The sequence below is a fragment of the Thalassophryne amazonica genome, chromosome 18 (genome assembly GCF_902500255.1).
Source record: "Thalassophryne amazonica chromosome 18, fThaAma1.1, whole genome shotgun sequence".
Classification (NCBI taxonomy): domain Eukaryota; kingdom Metazoa; phylum Chordata; class Actinopteri; order Batrachoidiformes; family Batrachoididae; genus Thalassophryne; species Thalassophryne amazonica.
In genome coordinates, this window is record NC_047120.1 from 34267697 (window position 1) to 34290877 (window position 23181).

The following is a 23181-nucleotide window of genomic DNA, read 5'->3' on the forward strand; positions in this document are numbered from 1 at the left end:
CGTGAGAGTCAAAGCATATTTTAGATATTATGACCTTCTTACTGACCAATCAGGCAGCAATTTCCAGATAAAATAAAAACATTTTCCCTTGTTTTTGTGTGCTTAACTCCAGTTTACAGAGACATTACACAGGCGTAGAGCCAGAGATGGGAGCTGAACACCCCCCCAGAAAATGTATTATATATTTTTTAACATACAACAACATTAATAATAATACAATATATTTTTAACAACTAAATTATCATTCAGTCACTATTCCTCTGAATTTTACTACTGCATTTCTGCACAAAATGGAACTGAGACAAATAATATATATATATATATATATATATATATATATAAAACAAATAAATGAATACAAACATTAAGAAGCAGCTTAGATTGAAGATTTCTTAATTGATTTCTTAATGGCAGAGCTGTTAAAGTGACAAGCACATACAATGGATGTCATCAATGTGCTTGTAATTCTGCTCTGTGCAAATGTAATATCAAGGAAAATACAAGTATCAGATTGGAACAGTATTAAATGATTTGGCTGGGGCTCATGGACAAAAATAAATAAAAATAAACTGATCTGTACATCTCTCTAATAAGCCCTTTAGTGGCTTTTACAGTTTTAATTGATACATCAAATTATTTAAATACAATACAGTATGTCATATTAATTTTAATAAGTATTTTATTATAAATGATATGAAACTAAAAAGGATTTGTAATGTATATTATCTGAAGAGACTCAGACATAATTCCAAAATGACAATATGACTTTCACAGTAAAAGTCTTTGCCGTGACCCTGGCCCAGGTTTACATTAAAATGCTTTTATTACAAAGCACAATTAGCAACATGAGTTATCCATGATGACATTTAACTTTGCAACCTGTTGCAACAGAGACATTTTGGTAAGATGAGACATGCTAAAGTAAGTGCAACGCTGTTACCCAAATTAGAAAACCCCCTATATAATGTGCATTATTCACACTTTGGTTAGATTATTTAGACTGCTAGTTCCCAACTGTGGTCCTTGAGGACCCCCTGACTTGTACATTTTCCTTCTCTGCTTGCTCTACCAAGAGCTAATTACTTGATTCAAGTGTGCTCTTCCAATTATGGGCAAACACACACCTAAGGGCCCTGTCACCTTGACGATTCAGCCGACATATGAAAAATGCACTGACTACGCTGGATACATTGAATACGTTAATGCAGCTGTCACACCATGATGATGATTTAGCCAGCGTATGATGACAGCCCTGTTTCCTCCGAGCAGTCCAGTCCGGTACTGCACGGTACAGTGCAGGTCAGAATGGTTAAGTCTGGCTTGGTTTGCGTATCCACCACTGGCAGAACTCTTTTGTTTGGCAGGCGGAACACACAAATATTGATGAGCAGGGCATCGAGCACGCGTACACTGTCGCGTAGCATCTGAGCTCCACATGGAGGCCAACCAGAGTAATTTAACTTTTTTAAATGTTATTTTAGTTTTGCTTCGGTGGATCATGAGATTTATTTTTTTCCCATGCAGAATACTGAAGAATAAACTGATGCCTGTGCTAACGTGGTATGAATTAATGAGGAACTGTGACTCTTTCAACTTTTAGAATAATAAATTGTCTTGTTGTGGCACAAAGGCTAAAAGATAAACCTCCGAGGGACTTCTTTTAAAACACTACCTTTCTTCAGCCACAACAAAGAATTAAAGTATTTTCAGACATCATTTTCCAAAATCAGGACGCATTATGTGGATAAATTTTCATCAGGCTGTGATGATGAATCCGACTGAAATGAACAGGTAAGATTTTATATTTAGTCCGTTTGTGTGTGTTTTTTGTTTACAGTCTGAAATGCATGAGGACTGCAGCGTTACCAGTTTTTCAGCCAATCAATGGACAGCATTAATGGACGTATTTCAACTTATAAGTAACTTACAAGAAACGTGTCTCAACAATCGGATAACTTACCTACAACTTATGTGTATGCAGGATGTATCAGTCATATGCTGGCATACGTCAAAAATATTGTGCATGCCCAAAATCTTTCAAGGTACTCGCTGTATTATGACATATTTCAATGAGTGCTTAACTTATACAAAACTTACCCATAACTTATTAGACGTATGCCAGCATATGCAAACGTTTTTAATAGGCTCAGCATACACTAGCTAAATCATCAAGGTATGACAGGGGTTTGAATAAACTTAAACATCTTTTGGGAGAGCAGGGAGAGAGAGAAAATGTGCAGGTTAGGTGTTCCAGAAGGACCAGGGCCCAGTTTCATAAAGCAGTGTACTCTTTTAGTCTACAAAGCTTATTTAGTAGGTTAGTCGTCCAACATTATACAGCTATTCTCCATTTCATATCGACAGAAAACTTGTAGATTTGCTGTTTTACGTTAGTCAATAATTTGCACAGTCACAGTGGCCTCACAAGTGCTGTTGCCAAGAAACGGCTCTAATGCACGACAGTTTTGTGTACTTTCGGTTGGGCTGTTCACGTTATATAGTGAAAAAAAATCAAAGTTGTGAGAGACTTTGGGCCACATGTTGTTTTTGCTCCACTTGGGGTTTTATAGGTGCAGACCAAATTTGAACTCAATCAGATAAGATTTAGAGGTCCCCAGAGTGACACATTTTCCCCTCCCTCCGCTGGCAAGGCAACGTCACCCTAATGGGAGAAGACTCTGATGCCATTATTTTTCTTTTAAAGGTACATGTGATGGCTTCTAATCGTAAAAAGTGGTGGCTGATTGGTCACCCAGAGGAGAACATTACTGTAAGTCATCTCCCCTATTTGCTTGTTTGGGGAAAATGGTTGCTTTATGAGGAACCCCTAAACAATGTCCGATTACAATAAAAATTGGCACAGATCTTTTATTTTATTAGTGGAACAAGAACAAGATGTGGCCCAAAAGATTTTGTAACATTTGATATTTTGAACAGGTCTAACTTCCGGGTTGTTCCATCTGCTACAAACATGGCCGAGTCCACCCCGACCTCGGCATCCATAAACATCTCCAATGGATTATTTAGTCCCGGTGTCGCTGACCGAATGGTCCCCCTAAAAATCGGTCCGCCCTGCCTTCACTGCCCATGCGTCATCAGCTGCAGTTCACAGATTATGACCTCATTTCTGCTTAAAACTGCACCCCAGTCAGCATCTATTTCAGTGACAGATACCTGAAGCTTTTGTACAACAATCATTTCCACATAAATTCAGCATTATTTCATCATAAAAGACGGAACAAGCGATCAGAGCACCACGGCTATACGGGCTGCTAGCTAATGTCTTCAACATTTCACAGTGTAAGCAAGTAACGCCTCGTTTCTGCTTAAAACTGACTTTAGAATAAGTTCAGAGGTTTTACCATCTGATGGTTAATAATCCCATTAATCCATTTGATCGCTCTGGGTGAAAAGACTCTGTCTCAGACGAGCGACTGAGCTCCGAAATGATGCATGCGCAGTGGATGCAGGGCGGACCGTTCGATCTGTGACACCGGAACACCCACTCCCACCGCAAGTCTCTCCTTCCTTCCTTGTCCATCAACTGGTGGTACATGATAGCCGCCTTTTTTGAGGGAAGACATTGAAGTTTTGTCGGCTAAAATAAGATCAGCCTTCTCTGTACCAGGCTAAAAACTTTAGTCAGATAATGTGAAACTTTAACTGACTAAGGGCTTTGTGCAGCAACTAACGTCAAAAGATGAGTTGACTAAATGAGTTCAATTCACTAAACAAGATTAGACTGCTTTCTGAAACAAGGTCCAGGGTTAAGAACCACTTTAGTCCACTGATTTGGTTTATTTTCTCAATTATCATGATCATGCCTGAGCATTAACGTGGCACCGAAATATGAAATCTGAGTTTTGATTCAGTCTGGTAGATAAGCAAATGTATGTGCATCAAAGAACACCAAAATGTAATCACTCATCTACTCCAAAAGGGGTATGAATAGTGTAGTCTAAAGTGTCGACTCTGTATTGCTAATGAAAGTATATTAGCAATACAGAATACACACACTCATCTTCAACCGCTTAGTCCAATTAATGGTCACGGGGGGCCGAAGCTTATCCCAGCTGTCACAGAGCGCAAGGCGGGGTACACCCTGGACAGGACGCCAGTCTGCCGCAGGGCCAACTAATGAAAGTATTCACAAGAAAAATAACATCATCTTCACTGATACTTAAATCATTCTAACACTCAACCCTAAAATGTGAAATGCAGAGTTAAAGAGACAGAAATAATTTTTACAGTTTGTGTTGTGCATGTTTAGTGCATGAAATTTCAATGTGTGCACATTTAGTTCGCGAGTCTCACCCTATTAAACCGTTGCACCTCACCATGTTTATAAACAGACAGAAGTACTCACTAACCCCTGCACAGCCACTGACATTTTTTTAATATACCAGGCACCAACATCCCAGAAATGTATCCAAAAATCACGTTCAGAGACTATAAACGCCTCTGACCAAAAATGTGGTCAGACTACAATCCGCATTTGTCTGGCTTTTTCCACAGACAGCTGTTTGACCTGTTAAAAGGATCCCACAGCTGCTCTTTCCAAAAAACCTTTTGCTCGAGGGAGGGTTGAGGAGGAGTGGTCGAGGAAGCTTCATTTACATACTGAAGTGTGCACAAGTGCAACATCTAGTACCAGAAGGAATTTTATCTGACAACACTGGGAAATGGAATGACTCCAGGGAGGTGTTGAAGATCCCTGTGAAGACTGATGAGCTGGCCCCAGTCTTCACGGGGATCTTCAACACCTCCCTGGAGTCATGCCATGTTCCAGTCTGTTTCAAATCCTCAATCATAGTTCCAGTCCCCAAGAAACCACGCGTCACTGGACTCAATGACTACAGGCCTGTGGCTCTCACGTCTGTAGTCATGAAGACCTTCGAACGCCTGGTTTTATCCCACCTGAAGTCCACCACCGACCCCCTCCTGGACCCCCTGCAGTTTGCCTACAGAGCCAACAGGTCTGTAGATGATGCCATAAACCTGGCCCTGCACTCCATCCTGCAGCACCTGGACTCCCCAGGAACCTACGCTAGGATCCTGTTTGTGGACTTCAGCTCTGCATTCAACACCATCCTTCCAGCTTTGCTCCAGGACAAGCTTTCTCTGCTCCACGTGCCCAACTCCACCTGCAGATGGATCACAGACTTCCTGACGGACCGGAGTCAGCGTGTGAGGCTGGGAAAAAATGTCTCGAACACTAGGGCTCTCAGCACAGGATCTCCACAGGGCTGTGTCCTTTCCCCTCTGCTCTTCTCCCTCTACACTAACTGCTGCACCTCCAGCCATGACTCTGTAAAGCTCATCAAGTTTGCGGACGACACCACCGTCATCGGACTCATTTTGGATGGGGATGAGTCTGCCTACAGGAGGGAGGTGGACCGGCTGGTGACCTGGTGCAGCAGCAACAACTTGGAGCTCAACGCCCAGAAAACAGTGGAGATGATTGTGGACTTCAGGAAAGCCACAGCCCCCCCGCCCTACCTCGCCCTCACCAACAGCCCCATCACCACTGTGGTCTGTCACCGCTTCCTCGGCACCACCATCACCCAGGACCTCAAGTGGGAGTCAACCATCAGCTCCCTCATCAAGAAGGCCCAGCAGAGGATGTACTTCCTGCGGCAGCTGAAGAAGGCCAAGCTGCCTGTCCAGCTGATGGTGCAGTTCTACATGGCCATCATCGAGTCCATCCTCTGCTCCTCCATCACGGTGTGGTACGCCGGGGCCACAGCCAGGGACAGACACAGACTGCAGCGCATTGTGGCCTCTGCTGAGAAGGTGATCGGCTGTAGCCTTCCATCTCTCCACGACCTGCATGTCTCCAGGACTCTGGGCCGAGCAGGTCGGATCACAGCTGACCCTTCTCACCCTGCACACGGTCTGTTCAAACCACTCCCCTTGGGCAGGAGGCTACGGTCCATCCGGACCAGAACCTCACGCCATAAGAACAGTTTCTTCCCCTCTGCCGTTAGACTCATGAACTCCTCATAACTCAGTCACCTTAAGCTTAACTCTGTCACTTTATCATTTTATCACGGGTCACTTTAGACAATGTACTTTGGTTTTTAATTGCACTCCTCCCACTGCACTGTTTTTTCTGTTTCTCTGTTTTTCTGTTGCACACAGCCTTTCATATTTCTTTTTTTATCTTATATTTTATCTTATTTTGACACATATGTTATATTTTATCTTAGCATTTTATCTCTTCTTAATGTTGCACCATTGTACCGAAGCAAATTCCTAGTCTGTGAATCCTGTTCACTGGCAATGGCAATAAACTTCTTCTGATTCTGAAATATGTACATTTGAGCGCCTTGGGGCAACTGTTTGTTGTGATTTGGCGCTATATAAGAAAAAAGTTGATTGATTGATTGATTTGAATTTTTTTTTTTGGGGGGGGGGGGGGGGGGGGGGGGGGGTTGGCAGATTAGTGTAGTGTGTCTTAATTGTGAGAGTGGCATCAACTCAAAACATGGCACTGTTTTAGTTCCAACTGCGCTGAACTACTGAATGAACCTTTTATGTTTTCAACATTTTTTTTTAATCATTTAAACACATACAGCAACATATACAGGTACAGGTGCTATCAAAATAAATATAAAAATAGTTTAAGTTATCAAATTTACAATTTATGATGAATTATTTAATTAATTTAAAGCCTGATGCAATGACATGCACGACAGTTTAAAGTTCTCCATCTCTGGCTTATGCTTTATTATGGACTAATTTGACCCTTCAATCATTTACAATCATCACCTCCAATTCAAGGGTAAGCTGGACAATTTCATCTTTTTCAGACTCTGTGTTGTAAAGTTGCAGACTTTTCTGATCCATTTTTAATCAGTGTGCGCACTGCAAATACTATTAAAATACGATGGCACATGAAGCAGTGAAAGTAGAAAAGTGTCAAATCACAGCCTTTTGTGTCTGATTTAACAGGTGCACGTCAGGCTGCGGCTCTGAGTCTGAACACGGTGTGAAAAATATAAACAATCGGGCTTTATTCACAGAAATGACTCCGGTCCCACATGCAAGGGTTTTTTTTTTAATGGAAATACTGCGATCGGACGGGACAGTTCATCCGATGTGAGTGAAAACTCAGTTATATAAAATCCGTTATATGCAGTGTTTATTACATGGAAAACAATACAAAAGCTTTGGGACTTTTTTTTGTCCGGTGACTGTGAATATCCAGTTTATATGGTGACTGTTTAGGTGAGTTTTACTGTACATGGGACTGAACAATAAATTTACCTCAGCTTTTGACGATGAAGTCGGCTTCCATCCCACACAGCTGACTTTATTTTCCCAAATTGGATGATGGCACCATGAGTCACATGACCGTTTTTTTTTTTTTTCGACTTGTCATGTCACCACTCTCTCAATTAAGGCACTCTAGATTAGTGTGTCCTTGCATTGCTCCTTCTGTTCATAAAAGTCTCAGACACTGACATGGATTTGCAAATTTTTCCACAGCATTAAAAGTCAATGTAAAAATGAACGGCTGATCTTAATACAGAAATACAAGTGAGGTCCAGAATCATCTAACAAGAAACAAACAAACAAAAAGAACTGAATTTATGATTTAATGGATCAATCTGTTTCGATAATTTGTTCTTTATGGTCTTAGGATCTGTTCACGTTCCATCGTCAAACCTAACAGAATGTTTTTTTTTCTGCTTGTTCCCAGTGTAATCAGCTGCTGCAGAGATCAGGAGGAATGAAACCCTGCATACTGTTGGGCCTCAGCGGCACATGGTTGGAAACCATTGCCCTAGATATCTCTCTCTCGCTCCCTCTCTCTCTCTCTCACAGACACACACAGTTGGCATGGTTAGATCCAGGACCGTGACCTGGTTGTGCTGATTGATTGAGTCAGGCTCCGAGCAGAAGCCAGGGGAAAAACAGGGTCGAAGGAGCCCAAGGTTCCCAGAAGGGGGGGTAGCAACTGGATGCATGGGGCACCTTTGGGGGAACGGAAGAAGGCGGGGCTCTACTGAGCTGTCATTTCACCACAGTGTCTTTTCCATCAAACCAGCAGAGTAAAGCCAGAGGGAAAGTCGGGTCCTTGCCTGCAGTTGCTGGTGGACTGTGTGAGCTGGTGAGGTGCATTTAGTGGAGGGGGGTTATAAGCGGAGGAGCGGCTACGGGGTCGTGTGTGAACTTGTTTCACTGCAGTACATCAACTGCTGCTTGTCACTAGAGTAACAGATTTCAATATCCAATTCGATTCATTTAAAATCAAGGTTTGTTCTGAATTATTCATTTGGACTACAGCTGCAACTAACCATCATTTTAATTGCTGAATAATCCATTGTTTAGTTTCACACTTCATCATTGAGACAAAAATGTCAATATATTAAAATAAAAACCCAACCCAATCCAATTTCTCAGTATCCAATGAAATGTTTAATTGGTTTTGTTGAATTAACTAACAGTTCAAAATATACACATATATAAAACTACTTTATCTCAAATTTACCCAGTATAAAACCAGTTAAAAACCATTTTAAATGCAGAGGGGTTAAAAATCACTTAATAACCTGGTATTATGTAGTTTGGTGGTAGAACTAGAGTTAAAATCACTTCAACGGTTAAAACTACATTGTGGGTAAAAGTAAGTCCCTTCGGCTGCTCCCTTGTTTTCACTTGGGATCGCCACAGCAGATCCAAGGTGGATCTGTATGTTGATTCAGCACACATTTTACGCCGGATGCCGTTCCTGACATAACTCCAAATTAAAACGACATTATGGGTACTTTAACCAAATTAAACCCAATTTAATGCAGTATAAACACCAATAAAATGGGTCATACCTGGTTTCAAATCATTTAAAATGCATTTCAAGGATTCTGAAAACAAGTACGGTCAAACCTTACCAACCTGCAATGATAGATTGATTATTAAAATAACTGGTATTTATTTTTTCTGCTAACAGAATAAATGCTGACTAATTATTGCAATTCCAATGTGTTTCACTTCAAGGGGCCATGATCTTTACCAATTGATTGTTTGGGTAAATGGTTATTGTGGCATGGGACTCTATAAGAATTTGGTTACTTAGCTGAATCATCTCTGTCTTTGTATGTTTGAAAATTCTTTGTTGTGCTCTGTTTTACTTATTTTGTTATTGGTAGTATGGCTAAAGCAGATGGTCACCCCTCTGAATTTGGTCTGCTTCAGGTTTCTTCATAAAATCAAAAACAACCTGAGGGAGTTTTTCTACACCAGTGTAATCAATGTGCTTGCTCAGAGGTTGGGTAAGGTTAGACCTTACCCCTGTGCAGCACTTTGAGGCAACATGTTGTAATGTGGTGCAGTATAAATAAATAGAACTGAAGCAATGCGAGATATTTTTCATCACTGATCAGTCCAATGAACACTCCAAAATCCGAAGGAGTTGAAGAAAAAAAAAAAAAAAAAAAAAAAAAAACAGTTTATGTAGAATTTAGCCATAAGTGTAAAACCATGGTTTGCTGTTGTATTAAAAAGGTGTTTTAAAAACAGAGAATACCTACTTTATGGGTAGAACGACAATTAAAAGTGCCTAAACTAGTCTAACTTTGTTGATGAACACAAATCTAGATTATGTGTGCTATATCCAAATGAAGGCCAGTTTAAGACTGAACACTAATAAAATAATATAATCTTCTTTCAACCAGGTTAAAATACATTTGAATGCCTTTAAAACTACATAATACTTGTCTAGCATTAGTGTGCAGATGTTTAAAACCATTTATAAGCCTTCAGAATTTAGAAGGACTATAAACTCAAAATGGCATATTTTTTATACTGATAAATTACTTAAAATAATAGAACAGAATAGAATAAATCTTTACTTTTTCATTAATTAATTAAATTAAACAATTATCAGTATAGTTTATTTCATGAAAATCATCTAATCCATTTATTGTGCAATTGTTGAAACTCAATAATGATAGCTGTCTACTCTTTAAGAGCAAATAATAATTTGAAATCCAAGGGGATCAGATAACCAGTTGGTCCAAAATGTAGCCAGTATAAAACACATTTATCACTGATTTGGCCACTCAACAAAAATATAAACGCAACACTTTTGGTTTTGCTCCCATTTTGTATGAGATGAACTCAAAGATCTAAATCTTTTTCCACATACACAATATCACCATTTCTCTCAAATATTGTTCACAAACCAGTCTAAATCTGTGATAGTGAGCACTTCTCCTTTGCTGAGATAATCCATCCCACCTCACAGGTGTGCCATATCAAGATGCTGATTAGACACCATGATTAGTGCACAGGTGTGCCTTAGACTGCCCACAATAAAAGGCCACTCTGAAAGGTGCAGTTTTATCACACAGCACAATGCCACAGATGTCGCAAGATTTGAGGGAGTGTGCAGTTGGCATGCTGACAGCAGGAATGTCAACCAGAGCTGTTGATCGTGTATTGAATGTTCATGTCTCTACCATAAGCCGTCTCCAAAGTTGTTTCAGAGAATTTGGCAGTACATCCAACCAGCCTCACAACCGCAGACCATATGTAACCACACCAGCCCAGGACCTCCACATCCAGCATGTTCACCTCCAAGACGTCTGAGACCAGCCACTCGGACAGCTGCTGAAACAATCGGTTTGCATAACCAAAGAATTTCTGCACAAACTGTCAGAAACCGTCTCAGGGAAGCTCATCTGCATGCTCGTCGTCCTCATCGGGGTCTCGACCTGACTCCAGTTCGTTGTCGTAACCGACTTGAGTGGGCAAATGCTCACATTCGCTGGCGTTTGACACGTTGGAGAGGTGTTCTCTTCACGGATGATGCCAAGGAGATGTGTTGCACTGCATGAGGCAAATGGTGGTCACACCAGATACTGCCTGGTATCCCCCCCCAATTAAACAAAATTGCACCTTTCAGAGTGGCCTTTTATTGTGGGCAGTCTAAGGCACACCTGTGCACTAATCATGGTGTCTAATCAGCATCTTGGTATGGCACACCTGTGAGGTGGGATGGATTATCTCAGCAAAGGAGAAGTGCTCACTATCACAGATTTAGACTGGTTTGTGAACAATATTTGAGGGAAATGGTGATATTGTGTATGTGGAAAAAGTTTTAGATCTTTGAGTTCATCTCATACAAAATGGGAGCAAAACCAAAAGTGTTGCGTTTATATTTTGTTGAGTATATATAGTTTTGAAGTAGGACTATTAGAATAGTGGATGACTATATTTGCAGCAGTTGCATAACTGATTATTTAACGACACATTCCACCGCAAATTTGTAGGTTTCTTTAAACTGAAAGCGTAATATGAATCCACCGATTCACTGGATTCACCCTGTCCTACTATTGACCGCCAAACATGTAAATGAAAAGTATTTCTGTCAAGCAACTTTTAAATTTACACTCAAGTCCAAAGCATTCGCCTGTAAGGATACACAAACTGAGTCATACCAACAGGTAACACACCCTAATATGACACATTTAACTTCTTAAACTGGGTGTTGCCTGTCATGCATAACTCATGGTTCTCACTCTGAATAAACAAGCTTTTCATACATACGCACACACAAAACACACACACACTTTTAAGAATGGAGGGGAGGAAATGCAGTCCGACCTTTCCTTGAACTGAGACAGCAGGCACCGCCAAACCCCCAGGAAAAGAAGGCATTCTTAAAAAAAAAAGTAGACTGCAGAATCAAGTGTTGACCCCCCCCCCCCCCAGCCTGCACTCACATCCACCCCAATGCCTTCACAAGTGGCGATCCCTGAGCTATAGGATGCACCTGTGCTGGAGAGATAAGGCCAACTGAGGGCCCCTCATTGTTCCACCCGCAACTGCATTGTTTGTCATTCCAACACATGAGAATGTTAGCATGGATCACAACTGAAAAATGCGCAGAGCGGACGACAGACTCACACAAACCTGCTAAGAGTCATCACAGTTTCTCAAAATGATCAATAATGTTTTCATGACTTTCAGAAATAATAAAGTGATTAGAACAGTTTCATCTACTGGGTCATCAATACCCGATTTTGCATGAGATACATACTGAAAAACGTCATTTTCCTTACTCTTATGTCATTGCGTCGCAGCTCCACGTCGGTGACTGTGTGGCCATGGCTGGGGTGGCAGCGGGCGAAGCAGCAGTACTGGCACACTGCTGTCTGCTCCGCCTCGCAGTGGTACAGCCTGTACTCATCGTGCTGCGGGCAGGTCCAAGCCTTCACGGCCTCTGCCTCCACCAACAGGTGCCCCAGGGTTGAGCAAGGCTGCTGCAGGTGTGTCTGGACATGGGACGGGCAACAAGGGGCGTTGCAGCGCAGGCAAACTTTCACTGCTGGGAGCGGTGGGCCTCGGCGGCACAGAATGCACTGCAACACCGGTGTGGTGCCTTTCTCCACACTCAAAGCATTGTACTTCTCGACTATGTTGGACAGTTTGTGGTTCTTCTCCAAGCTGGGCTTCTGTGTGTACGCATGATTGCACTCAGGGCAGCGAACCAGAGAGGAGTCCTTGGCCCAGGCCTCGCTGATGCAGCCCCGACAAAAGTTGTGTTTGCAGGGCAGCTGGATGGGATCTGAGAACACGTGCAGGCAGATGGGGCAGATGAGCTCCTCCTCAAAACAGTTCCTCCACGTCTCAGCCATGTCAGACGCCATGGCTGTGCGGGCAGGCATACACTGATGTCTATTCCTCACTTCTGCCAGACCTGTAGGCCTCTGCGTTTACTTATCTCTCTCCCTGTCCTCGACACTAGAAACCCGACACTCTCACGATGGATCCGAGAAAAAAAAAAAAAAAAAAAGCAAACACAGAACTGACACCGTCTTGAAAGATCAGTCCAAAGATTTCAATCCTTGTGACCGGATGAACCCACAAGACTCCCTGACAGATGACTTGTATTGCTTATTACTGCAGCATGAAGGCAAATTCCAGAAATTGACCTACTGAGAAGGCTTCCGGTGAGGATGACAACACTTGTGATTTCAACATGCACGGCAGGGGCTGACGTTATTCGAGATTACAGTAAACGGTACTTCTTCCTTTAAATCACACACACCTGGCTTGCTGTAACAGCTTCCGTGTGCGTCAGTAGGCCTGCAGTCAGCTAAAGCCTGCCTTCCTGTCAGCTACAGGTAAACCCACAAAATGCAAACAAGGCACCAGAACCACCATGGACATATAACCTAATAACTACGCAACCATCAACACTCTTGATCCTTTCCACTCGGGCCTTTACCTTGAAGTTAAGGAGCTTCAGTGGGATTATGACCGAGCACAGGAGCAATTCAGACCAACAAACGAAGCATGAAAAGCAAAAGAAAAACCAGCCTTGGTCCACACCCTGAATACGATTTACACAGGGTGCTTTTTCAACCTGGATCTGTGCTACCAGGACCTCAGGGGCGCTTGATCCAGCCAGTAATCACAATGCAGCGCAATGCTTTTGTCCTCTGAATCATAAATAAGGATCTACAGCACCACCAGCAATTCAATCACATACACCCAAAGCAGAGGGGGCTGGACTTAAAAACAACAACTAGTAATAACACTAGTAATAACAGATGAATGACACAGCCCTTCAATAAACAGACTTTGACATTAACAGCGTTTCTATTTGATGAATTTAAGTCCTGCTATGTGGCACGCACACACACACACACACACACATATATACACACACACACACAGACTCGCATATCTGCACACAAGGCCGAAGCTTTTCTGCCCCCACCAAAAAAAAAAAAATAAATAAATAATTCGACAACAAAAGGCGGCTTGTATATTCTCCTGAAACGCAAAAATCACAGGCGGGCCACCATTTCCAGGCTGTTTACTGCATAGTTAATGCTTTTAAATGTCGAGGCCACCTCCTGCGTACAAAACAAAGGGCTTTAGGATCCGCAGGAATGTTGGCTGTTCACAAGAAAAAAAGAAAAGAAAAAAATCCAACACAAAATATCTCCTGAGCCAGAGATTAGTCCGCACCGTACACGATTCTCCGTCTACTCTTACCAGGCTTTAGCCAGCACCATATTTATCTAACTTCCTTATCGCGATTTTTTTTAACCCCGTTAAATTAGCACAGACGTCACCTCACCATTTTCTTCCATTAGCACCAAAAACAGACAGCGGCACCATTTTCTTTTCCTTTACGTCAAGATCGCTCTAAAGCCAACAGTCATTATTTATCTAAAACCCCGGAGATAAATATGCTTTAAGTAATATAGCAATACAAAAATATACCCTCCTAAATTTAAAGGGGACGTCGCTTTTTTTCTGTCCTTAGGGGTAGCTGTCATCAGCCATCTTGTAAATCCTCCTTTTTTTAAAAAAAAGAGACTCCGCTGTGAAAAAGGCTGAAAATCTTACAGAACATCAAAGCAAACTCCCGTCATTATAAAAGACGTCGTTTTTTTTTCATTATTGTACGTCCAAAGGTGGAGGTTCGACGTGGTTATTTGGTCATTTTGCGACGTCTGGTCTGCTAGGTGTGTCCGACGGAAGTCGCCTCCGTGGTGGTGCATAAAATCCAACACGGTTGTGAATAATATTTTTTTTCTTCCTTCCCCCTTTCTTTCTCTGTCTCTGTCGGTCAGGCTTTACTGAGGAGGAATGCAGGCGAGCTGGACGGGTCTGTGTAAATCGGCGTCAAGATAACCACAATTACAAGCGACAACCGGTCCGGGCTTTCAAAATAAAATAATCTTCTGTTAATTACTTAAGTGACGCCGGGGGAATAAACAAAGTAGCCCTTTTCCGACTGATGCAGATGCTCAAGGGCCATTACAGTGATACCATATACACACACACACACACACACACACACACACACACACACACACACACACACACACACACACACACACATATTAGCCTTGTCAGCCATACAAGGCACTCAACTGCACGCCAGGAGCAACTCAGTGATCAATGACCTTAAAGCCCCATTTCCACCATTTCCGGGTTGGTACGGCATACTATTTTGTGCGTTTCCACATTCAGATTTAGGAACAAAAATGACATAAAAGTCACATCCTGACGCCCATTATGTCAAAAAATATTTATTTTGAAAATAAATGGATTGGTTTCCTCTGTGAGTCCTTCTCTTTGTGCTGACTTCACCTAGTTTCTCGGTAAGATCAGCCGCCCCCTCCTTCCCTTCCTCCTTCTTTCCGGATCAACGTTACGACCGTCACGTGACCTGTCACACAACCAATGTGTGTCACGTTTTCACCGGGAGCAGCTGAACCGGGCCGGAACAGAACTGAATCATACTGAAAAGATCCCAGTTTGTTAAAGGTGCGGCTGTTCATCTTGTTTACTTGATGACAGAGAGGAAAAAGGACAGGAAAAATATCGTCTTATTCCTGTAAAGACAGAAGGCCTGTGGATTTTCTTTTTTTAAATAAATAAACTGATTAAAATTTAAAAGTGCTTGTAAGACGTTCAAACAGTATATGACGTATATATATTTGGATGAAATGTGTATATATTTACAGAAACACACAGTGTGAGAGATGAATATGTGTATATCATTTTTGAATGGTGTGGTTTGGTATTTGGATTTAAAAAGATTTGCATAGAGAGCTACCAGAAATGACTGTAAAATCTGTAAATCAGTGGAGCCCATTGGCCACATTTGGTCTACATTTCGTTTTAGCTTCTCGGGGCAGCTGACAAAGGCAAGTATCGCAGAGTGACGCTGCGATTTTTGAATTCGCCAAGAAAATCAGGATTCGCCCCTGTAGTGACACGCATTACATTTACAAACGCTTACAACTGTTTTACAAATGTTTGCCGCAAAATACATTTTGAAACATTTTCAGAATTTATTTGCGACAAGAAATAATGTTTGCAACCCAAAAACTGTTTGCAAACTGTTTTGCAACCTTTTACGAACCCCGATGAAGCCCAAAATTTGCTACGTTCTTCAGCATTCGCCACTCTGTAAAATATGGACTTAAAAGGTTTCTTAAAAGGTGGCAAAACATTCCCAAAGTTGTTAATCATCACAAACACTGTCACTAACATATGTATATTAATAGTCACTAATGCTCCCCCATTATTATTCTCAAAAACTTTAGCAGACATGTTTGCATTCATGTTGCTAATTCGGCTTTGACTGAAAAACTTCATTAGCTGTTTCTGCTCATGTGGCAACAAGAGACCATCCCGCAGGAGTTCAAAAATGCTTCCATCACACACAAGAGGAAGGGAAACCGGCAGGCCTGTGACAACCACAGAGGAATATCCTTGCTTTCCATTGCAGGCAAAATACTTGCTAGGATCCTGCTCAACCGTCTCACAGTACACCTGGATGAGGGACTACTGCCAGAGAGTCAGTGTGGATTCCGGAAAGTGCACAGAACAATCGACATGATGTTCGCTGCTAGGCAGCTGCAAGAGAAGTGTCAGGAACACAACTCTGACCTGTTCTCCACCTACGTTGACCTGACCAAGGCCTTTGATACTGTTAGTAGGGAAGGACTGTGGAAGATCATGGCCAAGTACAGATGCCCACAGAAGTTCACTTCCATGGTGAGACAATTCCATGATGCAGTGCAGGCAAGAGTTCAGGACAATGGTGAGACATCTGAGCTATTTCCAGTCTCCAACGGTGTCAAACAGGGTTGCGTACTGGCACCGTCGCTCTTCAGTCTGACTTTATTCATATGTTTACACACACACACACATATATACATAGAGAGAGAGAGAGGAGCACACTCCAAGCAACATCTTTTTCAGGGACGTCCCTGCTTATTTCAGGAAGACAATGCCAAGCCACATTCTGCACGTGTTACAACAGCGTGGCTTCGTAGTAAAAGAGTGCAGGTACTAGACTGGCCTGCCTGCAGTCCAGACCTGTTGCTCAATGAAAATGTGTGGCGCATTATGAAGCACAAAATATGACAACAGAGACCCCGGACTGTTGAACAACTGAAGTCGTACATCAAGTACGAATGGGAGAGAATTTCACCTACAAAGCTTCAACAATTAGTGTCCTCAGTTCCCAAACGCTTATTGAGTGTTGTTAGAAGGAAAGGTGATGTAACACAGTGGTAAACATACCACTGTCCCAGCTTTTTTGAAACGTGTTGCAGGCATCCATTTCAAAATGAGCAAATACTCACACAAAAACAATAAAGTTTATCAGTTTGAATATTAAATATCTTGTCTTTGTGGTGTATTCAATTGGATATAGGTTGAAGAGGATTTACAAATCATTGCATTCTGTTTTTATTTACATTTTACACAACATCCCAACTTCATTGGAACTGGAGTTGTAAATGAAATAAATTGAAATTTAATTGAAAAAGTGTATAAAAAACAAACAAAAATGCAAAAAAACAAACTGGGCACTACTCCATCTTATCACATATCACAACAAAAATCTGCCCGATACTCATAAACCAGCCATCATGAGATACAAGAAAAAATAGGGCTGATAAAACATACACTTTTTCCTATCAGTTTTACTGCCCTGGAAACTGTGGCAATAAAATCAGGCTGATACAAATCTTAAAACACGGCGATCCAAAAAAAGACATTGAAAATACCAGGCTTTGTACCACCTCACTTTTCATCCATTCAGGAGCTCCCATTTCTCTGCCCCACCAATGACACCCCCCCATTTTGTGTTACCCTGGTGACAAGTGCAGGATCCTGATGCAGGATCCAGATCATTTCATTCAACCAAGATGTCTGATCAAGGTGAGAGAGTTTTAGCCTCCCTCCCAGGGAGAATTCTACAACTTGAGTCTCATACTGAAGTTGTGAGACATCAAGATGTTCGTGAGGAGGACACTCATGACTTTATAGAGAGACATAAGAACATACCAAAATTTACATATTTACATGATTTACCTGCGTTATTTGTTGTACATGATTCATGTGTACATTGTAAAACATGCAGCTGCGTTTAATTATGTCCACTTGCTGCCTCTCTTTACCATAAAGAGCTCTTACAAGTTTTGGATGTTGAACTCAACTTTACAAGTTGAGTTGTATCCCACAGATTGAATTCTCCGGACTACTTTCGGCACACGGCTCAGTCTGCCACTGAGTGGTGAAATCTTTAGAATTTTCCTAGTGAAAATTAAATCAAAGCAAATGCCTACCTGTAGACAACACACAGAATGTGTCTGTTACCAGACAGATCTCTTTCACTGCAGCTTCATGTTCTGAATTTAACACGAAGTTAACACCCAAGTATTTCATCGTCAGCTGTAAATGGTAACCAAAACATTACAATCGTATCTTCCTGAATTCTTCCGCATCAAACTCCGTGTCAATGTTTACAATGTGCTTGAGCAATAACAGGTGAAGTTGTTCATATTTATTACGGCCACTCTTAAAACTTCAGTTATCTTTATAATTTTATTACTGCAAAATTTTAGAATTAATTTAGATGAGATATACTCATTATCTCACAAGAATATATCACAATTATTTGGGAACTACTTTTTGTGCAGGAATTCATCAAGCACATCAGCCACGGGCACATACTAACACAGAATATCCAGAAACTGGACAGTTGTAAAACGAGAGCGTCCACTTTTAGCTTGCCATAAGCTAAGCTAGTGGTGCACGTGAGAGTGTTGTGAAAGTGTCGTGACACGGACCCACAACAGGGGGCGTTAATGAACGGACAATGGATAAGCCAAAAAGTAACAATTTAATGTTGTGAATCGCACAACAACATACAGACAATAACAATATGGTGGACTGTCAATCATACACCAGGTGACGTGTGGGCAGGCTCGACGATAGAAGACGCATGGAGAGAGAAGAGCTGGATCCCCACACAGCTTCCAACACCAACAGAGCTGAAGAACACCGGAGCCGCCAAGCCCTGCGCCCCAGGTGGCCGCTGTCTTCAGCAGTCAGACCCGGTACTGCTGGCAGAGAACAGAGACAGTCCAGATGAGTGTGAGTTCGCACACTCAGTAATCCCACAGTCTGTATTAAGTAAAGGAAGGAAAACCTCCACCTCCAATCACACACACTCGTGCAGCTCCTGGTCAACCACTTATCTGGGTTGGGGTGTGAGGCGAAGCCGTCGCTGTCACACCAAATGCCAATCCCTCAGATAAGGACACACTCCAGGAAAACGGCTGCAACAGAAGTTCAGGTTATTACACACAAAGAGTCAGTCAGCAGAGAAATTACCTGAATGGTAGTTGATTTCTCGGCGAGGAGGTGGAGTTGCAGTCCGGTCTTTGTAGTGGTGGTGATGGGTGACAGCTTGTGTTGATTAATGACAGCTGTCACCTCCAGCAAAGCCGACGCCCTCTCGTGCTTGAAGCCCGCACTTCAAGCAGGGCGCCATCTTGTGGTGGTGGGCCAGCAGTACCTCCTCTTCAGCAGCCCACACAACAGAGAGTGTGTGTTTACCCATTACTTTGGAGACCAAACATTCAAAACACAGAAAAATGATTCCTTTTCAAAAATCATATTAACCAATCATTTCTGTCACCTTTTACCCAGATTGGAGCAACTTTAATTTTTAACGGCTTGACAAACAAAAACTGGCTTTCGTCAAAGATTTTACAGATTTTCACCCATAGCATTGGACCGTAGACAGAAGAAATGATACCTTTCTGGAATCCCCTTCACCAGATCAATAATTCAACATGACTGGAGCATTTTTCAAAATTGGACTGCTATTTGATAAATGCCTTGCTGAATACAGCACTGCAGAGTAAATTAATACTCCGTAATTTCCGGAATCAAAAAAATCAGGAAAGCTTCTAGATTCTTTCCACAGAAAGTTTTAGTCTAAAGCCAAAAGATTTATACGGTTTGAAAAAAACAAGAGCACATTGTTTTCTTGTTTCCAATCAGTGCACACCGCTGAGCACACAAGCCTCACTGACGGTTCAGTCTAATTTATACATAATACAAACACGCACACACACACACTCATCTTCAACTGCTTAGTCCAATTAAGGGTAGCGGGGGGCTGGATCCTATCCCAGCAGTTACAGAGCGCAAGGCGGGGTACACCCAGGACAGGACGCCAGTCTGTCACAGGGCCACAAACAGACAAACACAGTCACACCCACTCGAACACCAATGGACAATTTAAAGATTCCAATCCACCTAATCCACATGTCTTTGGATGTGGGAGGAAACCGGAGCACCCGCAGGAAACCCACGCAAACACGGGGAGAACATGCAAACTCCACACATAAAGGCCACAGGCATGAATTGAACCCACGACCTTCTCGCTATGAGGAAGCAGTGCTAACCACTAAGCAGCCGTGCTGCCTCAATACCAAAACAATCCCACATAATTTGTAACCAATGAAGCAAACATGAAAGAGTTGCATGTTTGTACACGATAAATTAAAATATGATAAAAACGACAATAAAGTCATCCTGAGTTTGTGCAAAGCATTATGGGATTACATTTTCATTTCCGGTCTGTACAGCCAAATCCATTGTTTTTATCAAATAAACATTTAGTTTTTTGAAATTTTACTTTGTTAGATTTTGCCTGATTTTTTTTTTTCAGAACAACAACAACAAAAAGACGTTCTTTAATAATACAGTAGAAGTAGAAAGAATAAGGGCTTATATGAAATAAAGAAAAAACTGATGTACAGAGCAATAGTCTCAGACAAGACATCTGGCAATACATGACAGTGAACAGTACAACCCGTTTAGTCTCTTAAGTATACAATAACATGTCCATCTTTGAATGAAGGAGTCTCTTCACCTGCAGACTCCCAGTCATTTGTTCCATTGTCTAGACCTGTTTTAGTTTGAGCCCACTGCATCTTGGTTAGTGCCTTTTCCATTTTAAAATTCATGGTAATTATTTTCTAAGCTGCTCATAAAAGTATCTTTAAAATGTATATTTGTTTTGAACTTAATTTCTTTATAGGAATGGCTCCAAACAAAAACGTCAGTGGGTCCAAGGGAATGCCTAATTGTAAAACCTCCTGTATTTCTACTTGAGTCACAAAAAACATGCTTAAAATCTCCAATCTTCCCACTTTTTTTTGCCAGCAAAATTGCTGTGATGGTGTTTTCAGATATGTAGAGGTGACCAGTGGAGTATTGAAGTATTTTATCATTAATTTCCACTTAAATTCTTTCCACATTTTGCTATTATTTCCATTTTGACGCATCATATCTTCTCATACCTTGTGTTATGTGTCGACGCGGATTGAGGAGCGAACCTGCGTCAGACAGGACCCAGCGCTAAAAATAACCAGAAAACGGTTCTAAACAAAAACTATTTATTATACACCTGTGTTTAAAAGTGTAAAAACATAAAAAAAAACAACGTCCCTCTGGTGGAGTTATCGTGGCTCGCTCTCCAGCGCCCGCAAGGATTAAAGCCGGCGCTCCTGGACTTCCTACCACCGCCAAACACCCCCCAGGTGGACACGACAAACTGATTCTCTGTGAAGCAAAGAGACGGTGAGGTAAATCAACAGATACAACTATATCTTCCAATAAACACACGCTGCCAGCAACACACTCAGGTCAGTGTCCTTTCTTTTACTTTATGCAAATGAGCAGCCGCTCACAACAAGTGGAGGATCACTTATCCTTCACGCCACAGCAGTGAGAAGCAAACTACGCAATTCTCTTTACAATTCCAGTACAGTGTAACAAAACACCAAGTTACTATCAACAAGTACTTAAACACTTAATTACCTTTCGTGTGTGCTGACAGCATGTGTCCTCTCCCCTCCCTGCCTCACGGGCTCGATGTGTCAAACCCAGGCGCGGTCCTCAGCGTCTCACAAACGAACGTCACAAGGTCGAGTTCCCGGCAGTTCTGCTTGAATCACACATGACTTAAATGCAGAACGCCATCCAATTATCTGCTTCAGCTGCAAGTCGTCCAGGTTGCACGTGAGCACCAAGCACAGGTGCTTTCCATGATGTTGATGAGGGTGAAGACTCTTCAGCCAGCACCTTCTTCACAGACAAATCAGCCCTCATGCCACCTGGAGAGCAAAGAAAAGAAAAGAACACCAAAACATCCAGCCACGCCCCCCCCAACACACAACACCTTGTCTTCTATAATACTATGTAGTTCTAATTCCCATTTTTTCTTAATGTGCAATGTGTTCTGTGAGGTGTCTGTCAGAAGTCTTTTGTAGATGTTTGAAACATGTTTCTTAGTTGGAAGACCTTGTTCTAAAATACTACTAAGATATTCTTCGATTGCTTTGGGCATTTTAGTGATATGGGTCATGATATAATGTTGGGTCATGATATAATGTCTTATTTCAAAGTACTTACTAGATGGTCATGAGATGGGAGAGAAAACTTTTTTGTAGCTGAGAAAAAAGACCCTTAAAATTATGTTCCATTGAATAATTGGTTTAGTGTGCAAAGTCCTTTGTCAGTCCAATGTGTAAAACCATTTTCCCATATGAAAAGGAGGAATTCTATATAGCCAACATTTGGCATCGCTCTTGATAATTGATTCTGGACCACCAATTTTTTTTTCCCCCCAAATGCACTCATTTTCAGTTTTAATTTTGTTAACTATTTTCATGTTGAGAAAAGGTAATACTGCTAAGGACACTCCTTTGACTGCATTCTGTTCTATCTGTTCCCATTTAGTTTCCTCCTCCTGTCTGGTCCAGGGGCCTCATGTACAAAGCATGTGTACGCACAAAAACGTGGCGTACAACCGTCTCAATGCCAACATTCCAATGTATCAAAACGAAAGTGGAATGACCATGGCAATGTGTGGTGCACCCAGGAACCAATTCCAGATGTAGAGACGCTGCCTTGGCCAGGGGCAGAGAAAGGAGCAGACCCTAAATAAACATGTTTGTGATTGTAGGAGGAAACCTGAGTGCCCAGAGGAAACACACACAGGCACGGGAAAAACATGCAAACTCCATACAGAAAGGCGGGAAGTGATCCCATGATTTTCTTGCTGTGAGGCAACATTGCTAACCACTAAGCCACCGTACCATCAATATCTTCATATTGAACCATATTTATACAGAGAGTGCATAAGTGCAGGGATGGAAAGGAGAGGGTTGAATATAAAGAGCAGAATGTCATCAGCAAATAGTGCCACCTTGTGGACTGATCCATTTTTATCTTTTATTCTTTGAATTTGCGCATTTTGGTGGAAAGCTTCAGCTAAACTTTGAATACTAATCATAAGTCCCTTCGGCTGCTCCCTTGTTTTCCTTCTTG

General features: G+C 41.8%; 1 protein-coding gene across 1 annotated transcript in view; it reads right to left on the reverse strand.

Moving 5' to 3' along the window:
- trim8b (tripartite motif containing 8b) overlaps positions 1-14632 on the reverse strand; it is a 34850-nt gene extending 20218 nt beyond the window's left edge. The window contains exon 1 of the mRNA XM_034194773.1: positions 12069-14632. Within this exon, the coding sequence (XP_034050664.1) occupies positions 12069-12674 (606 nt within the window). The 5' untranslated portion in view covers positions 12675-14632. The remainder of the gene's footprint in view (positions 1-12068) is intronic.
- Between the last annotated feature and the right edge of the window lie 8549 nt (positions 14633-23181).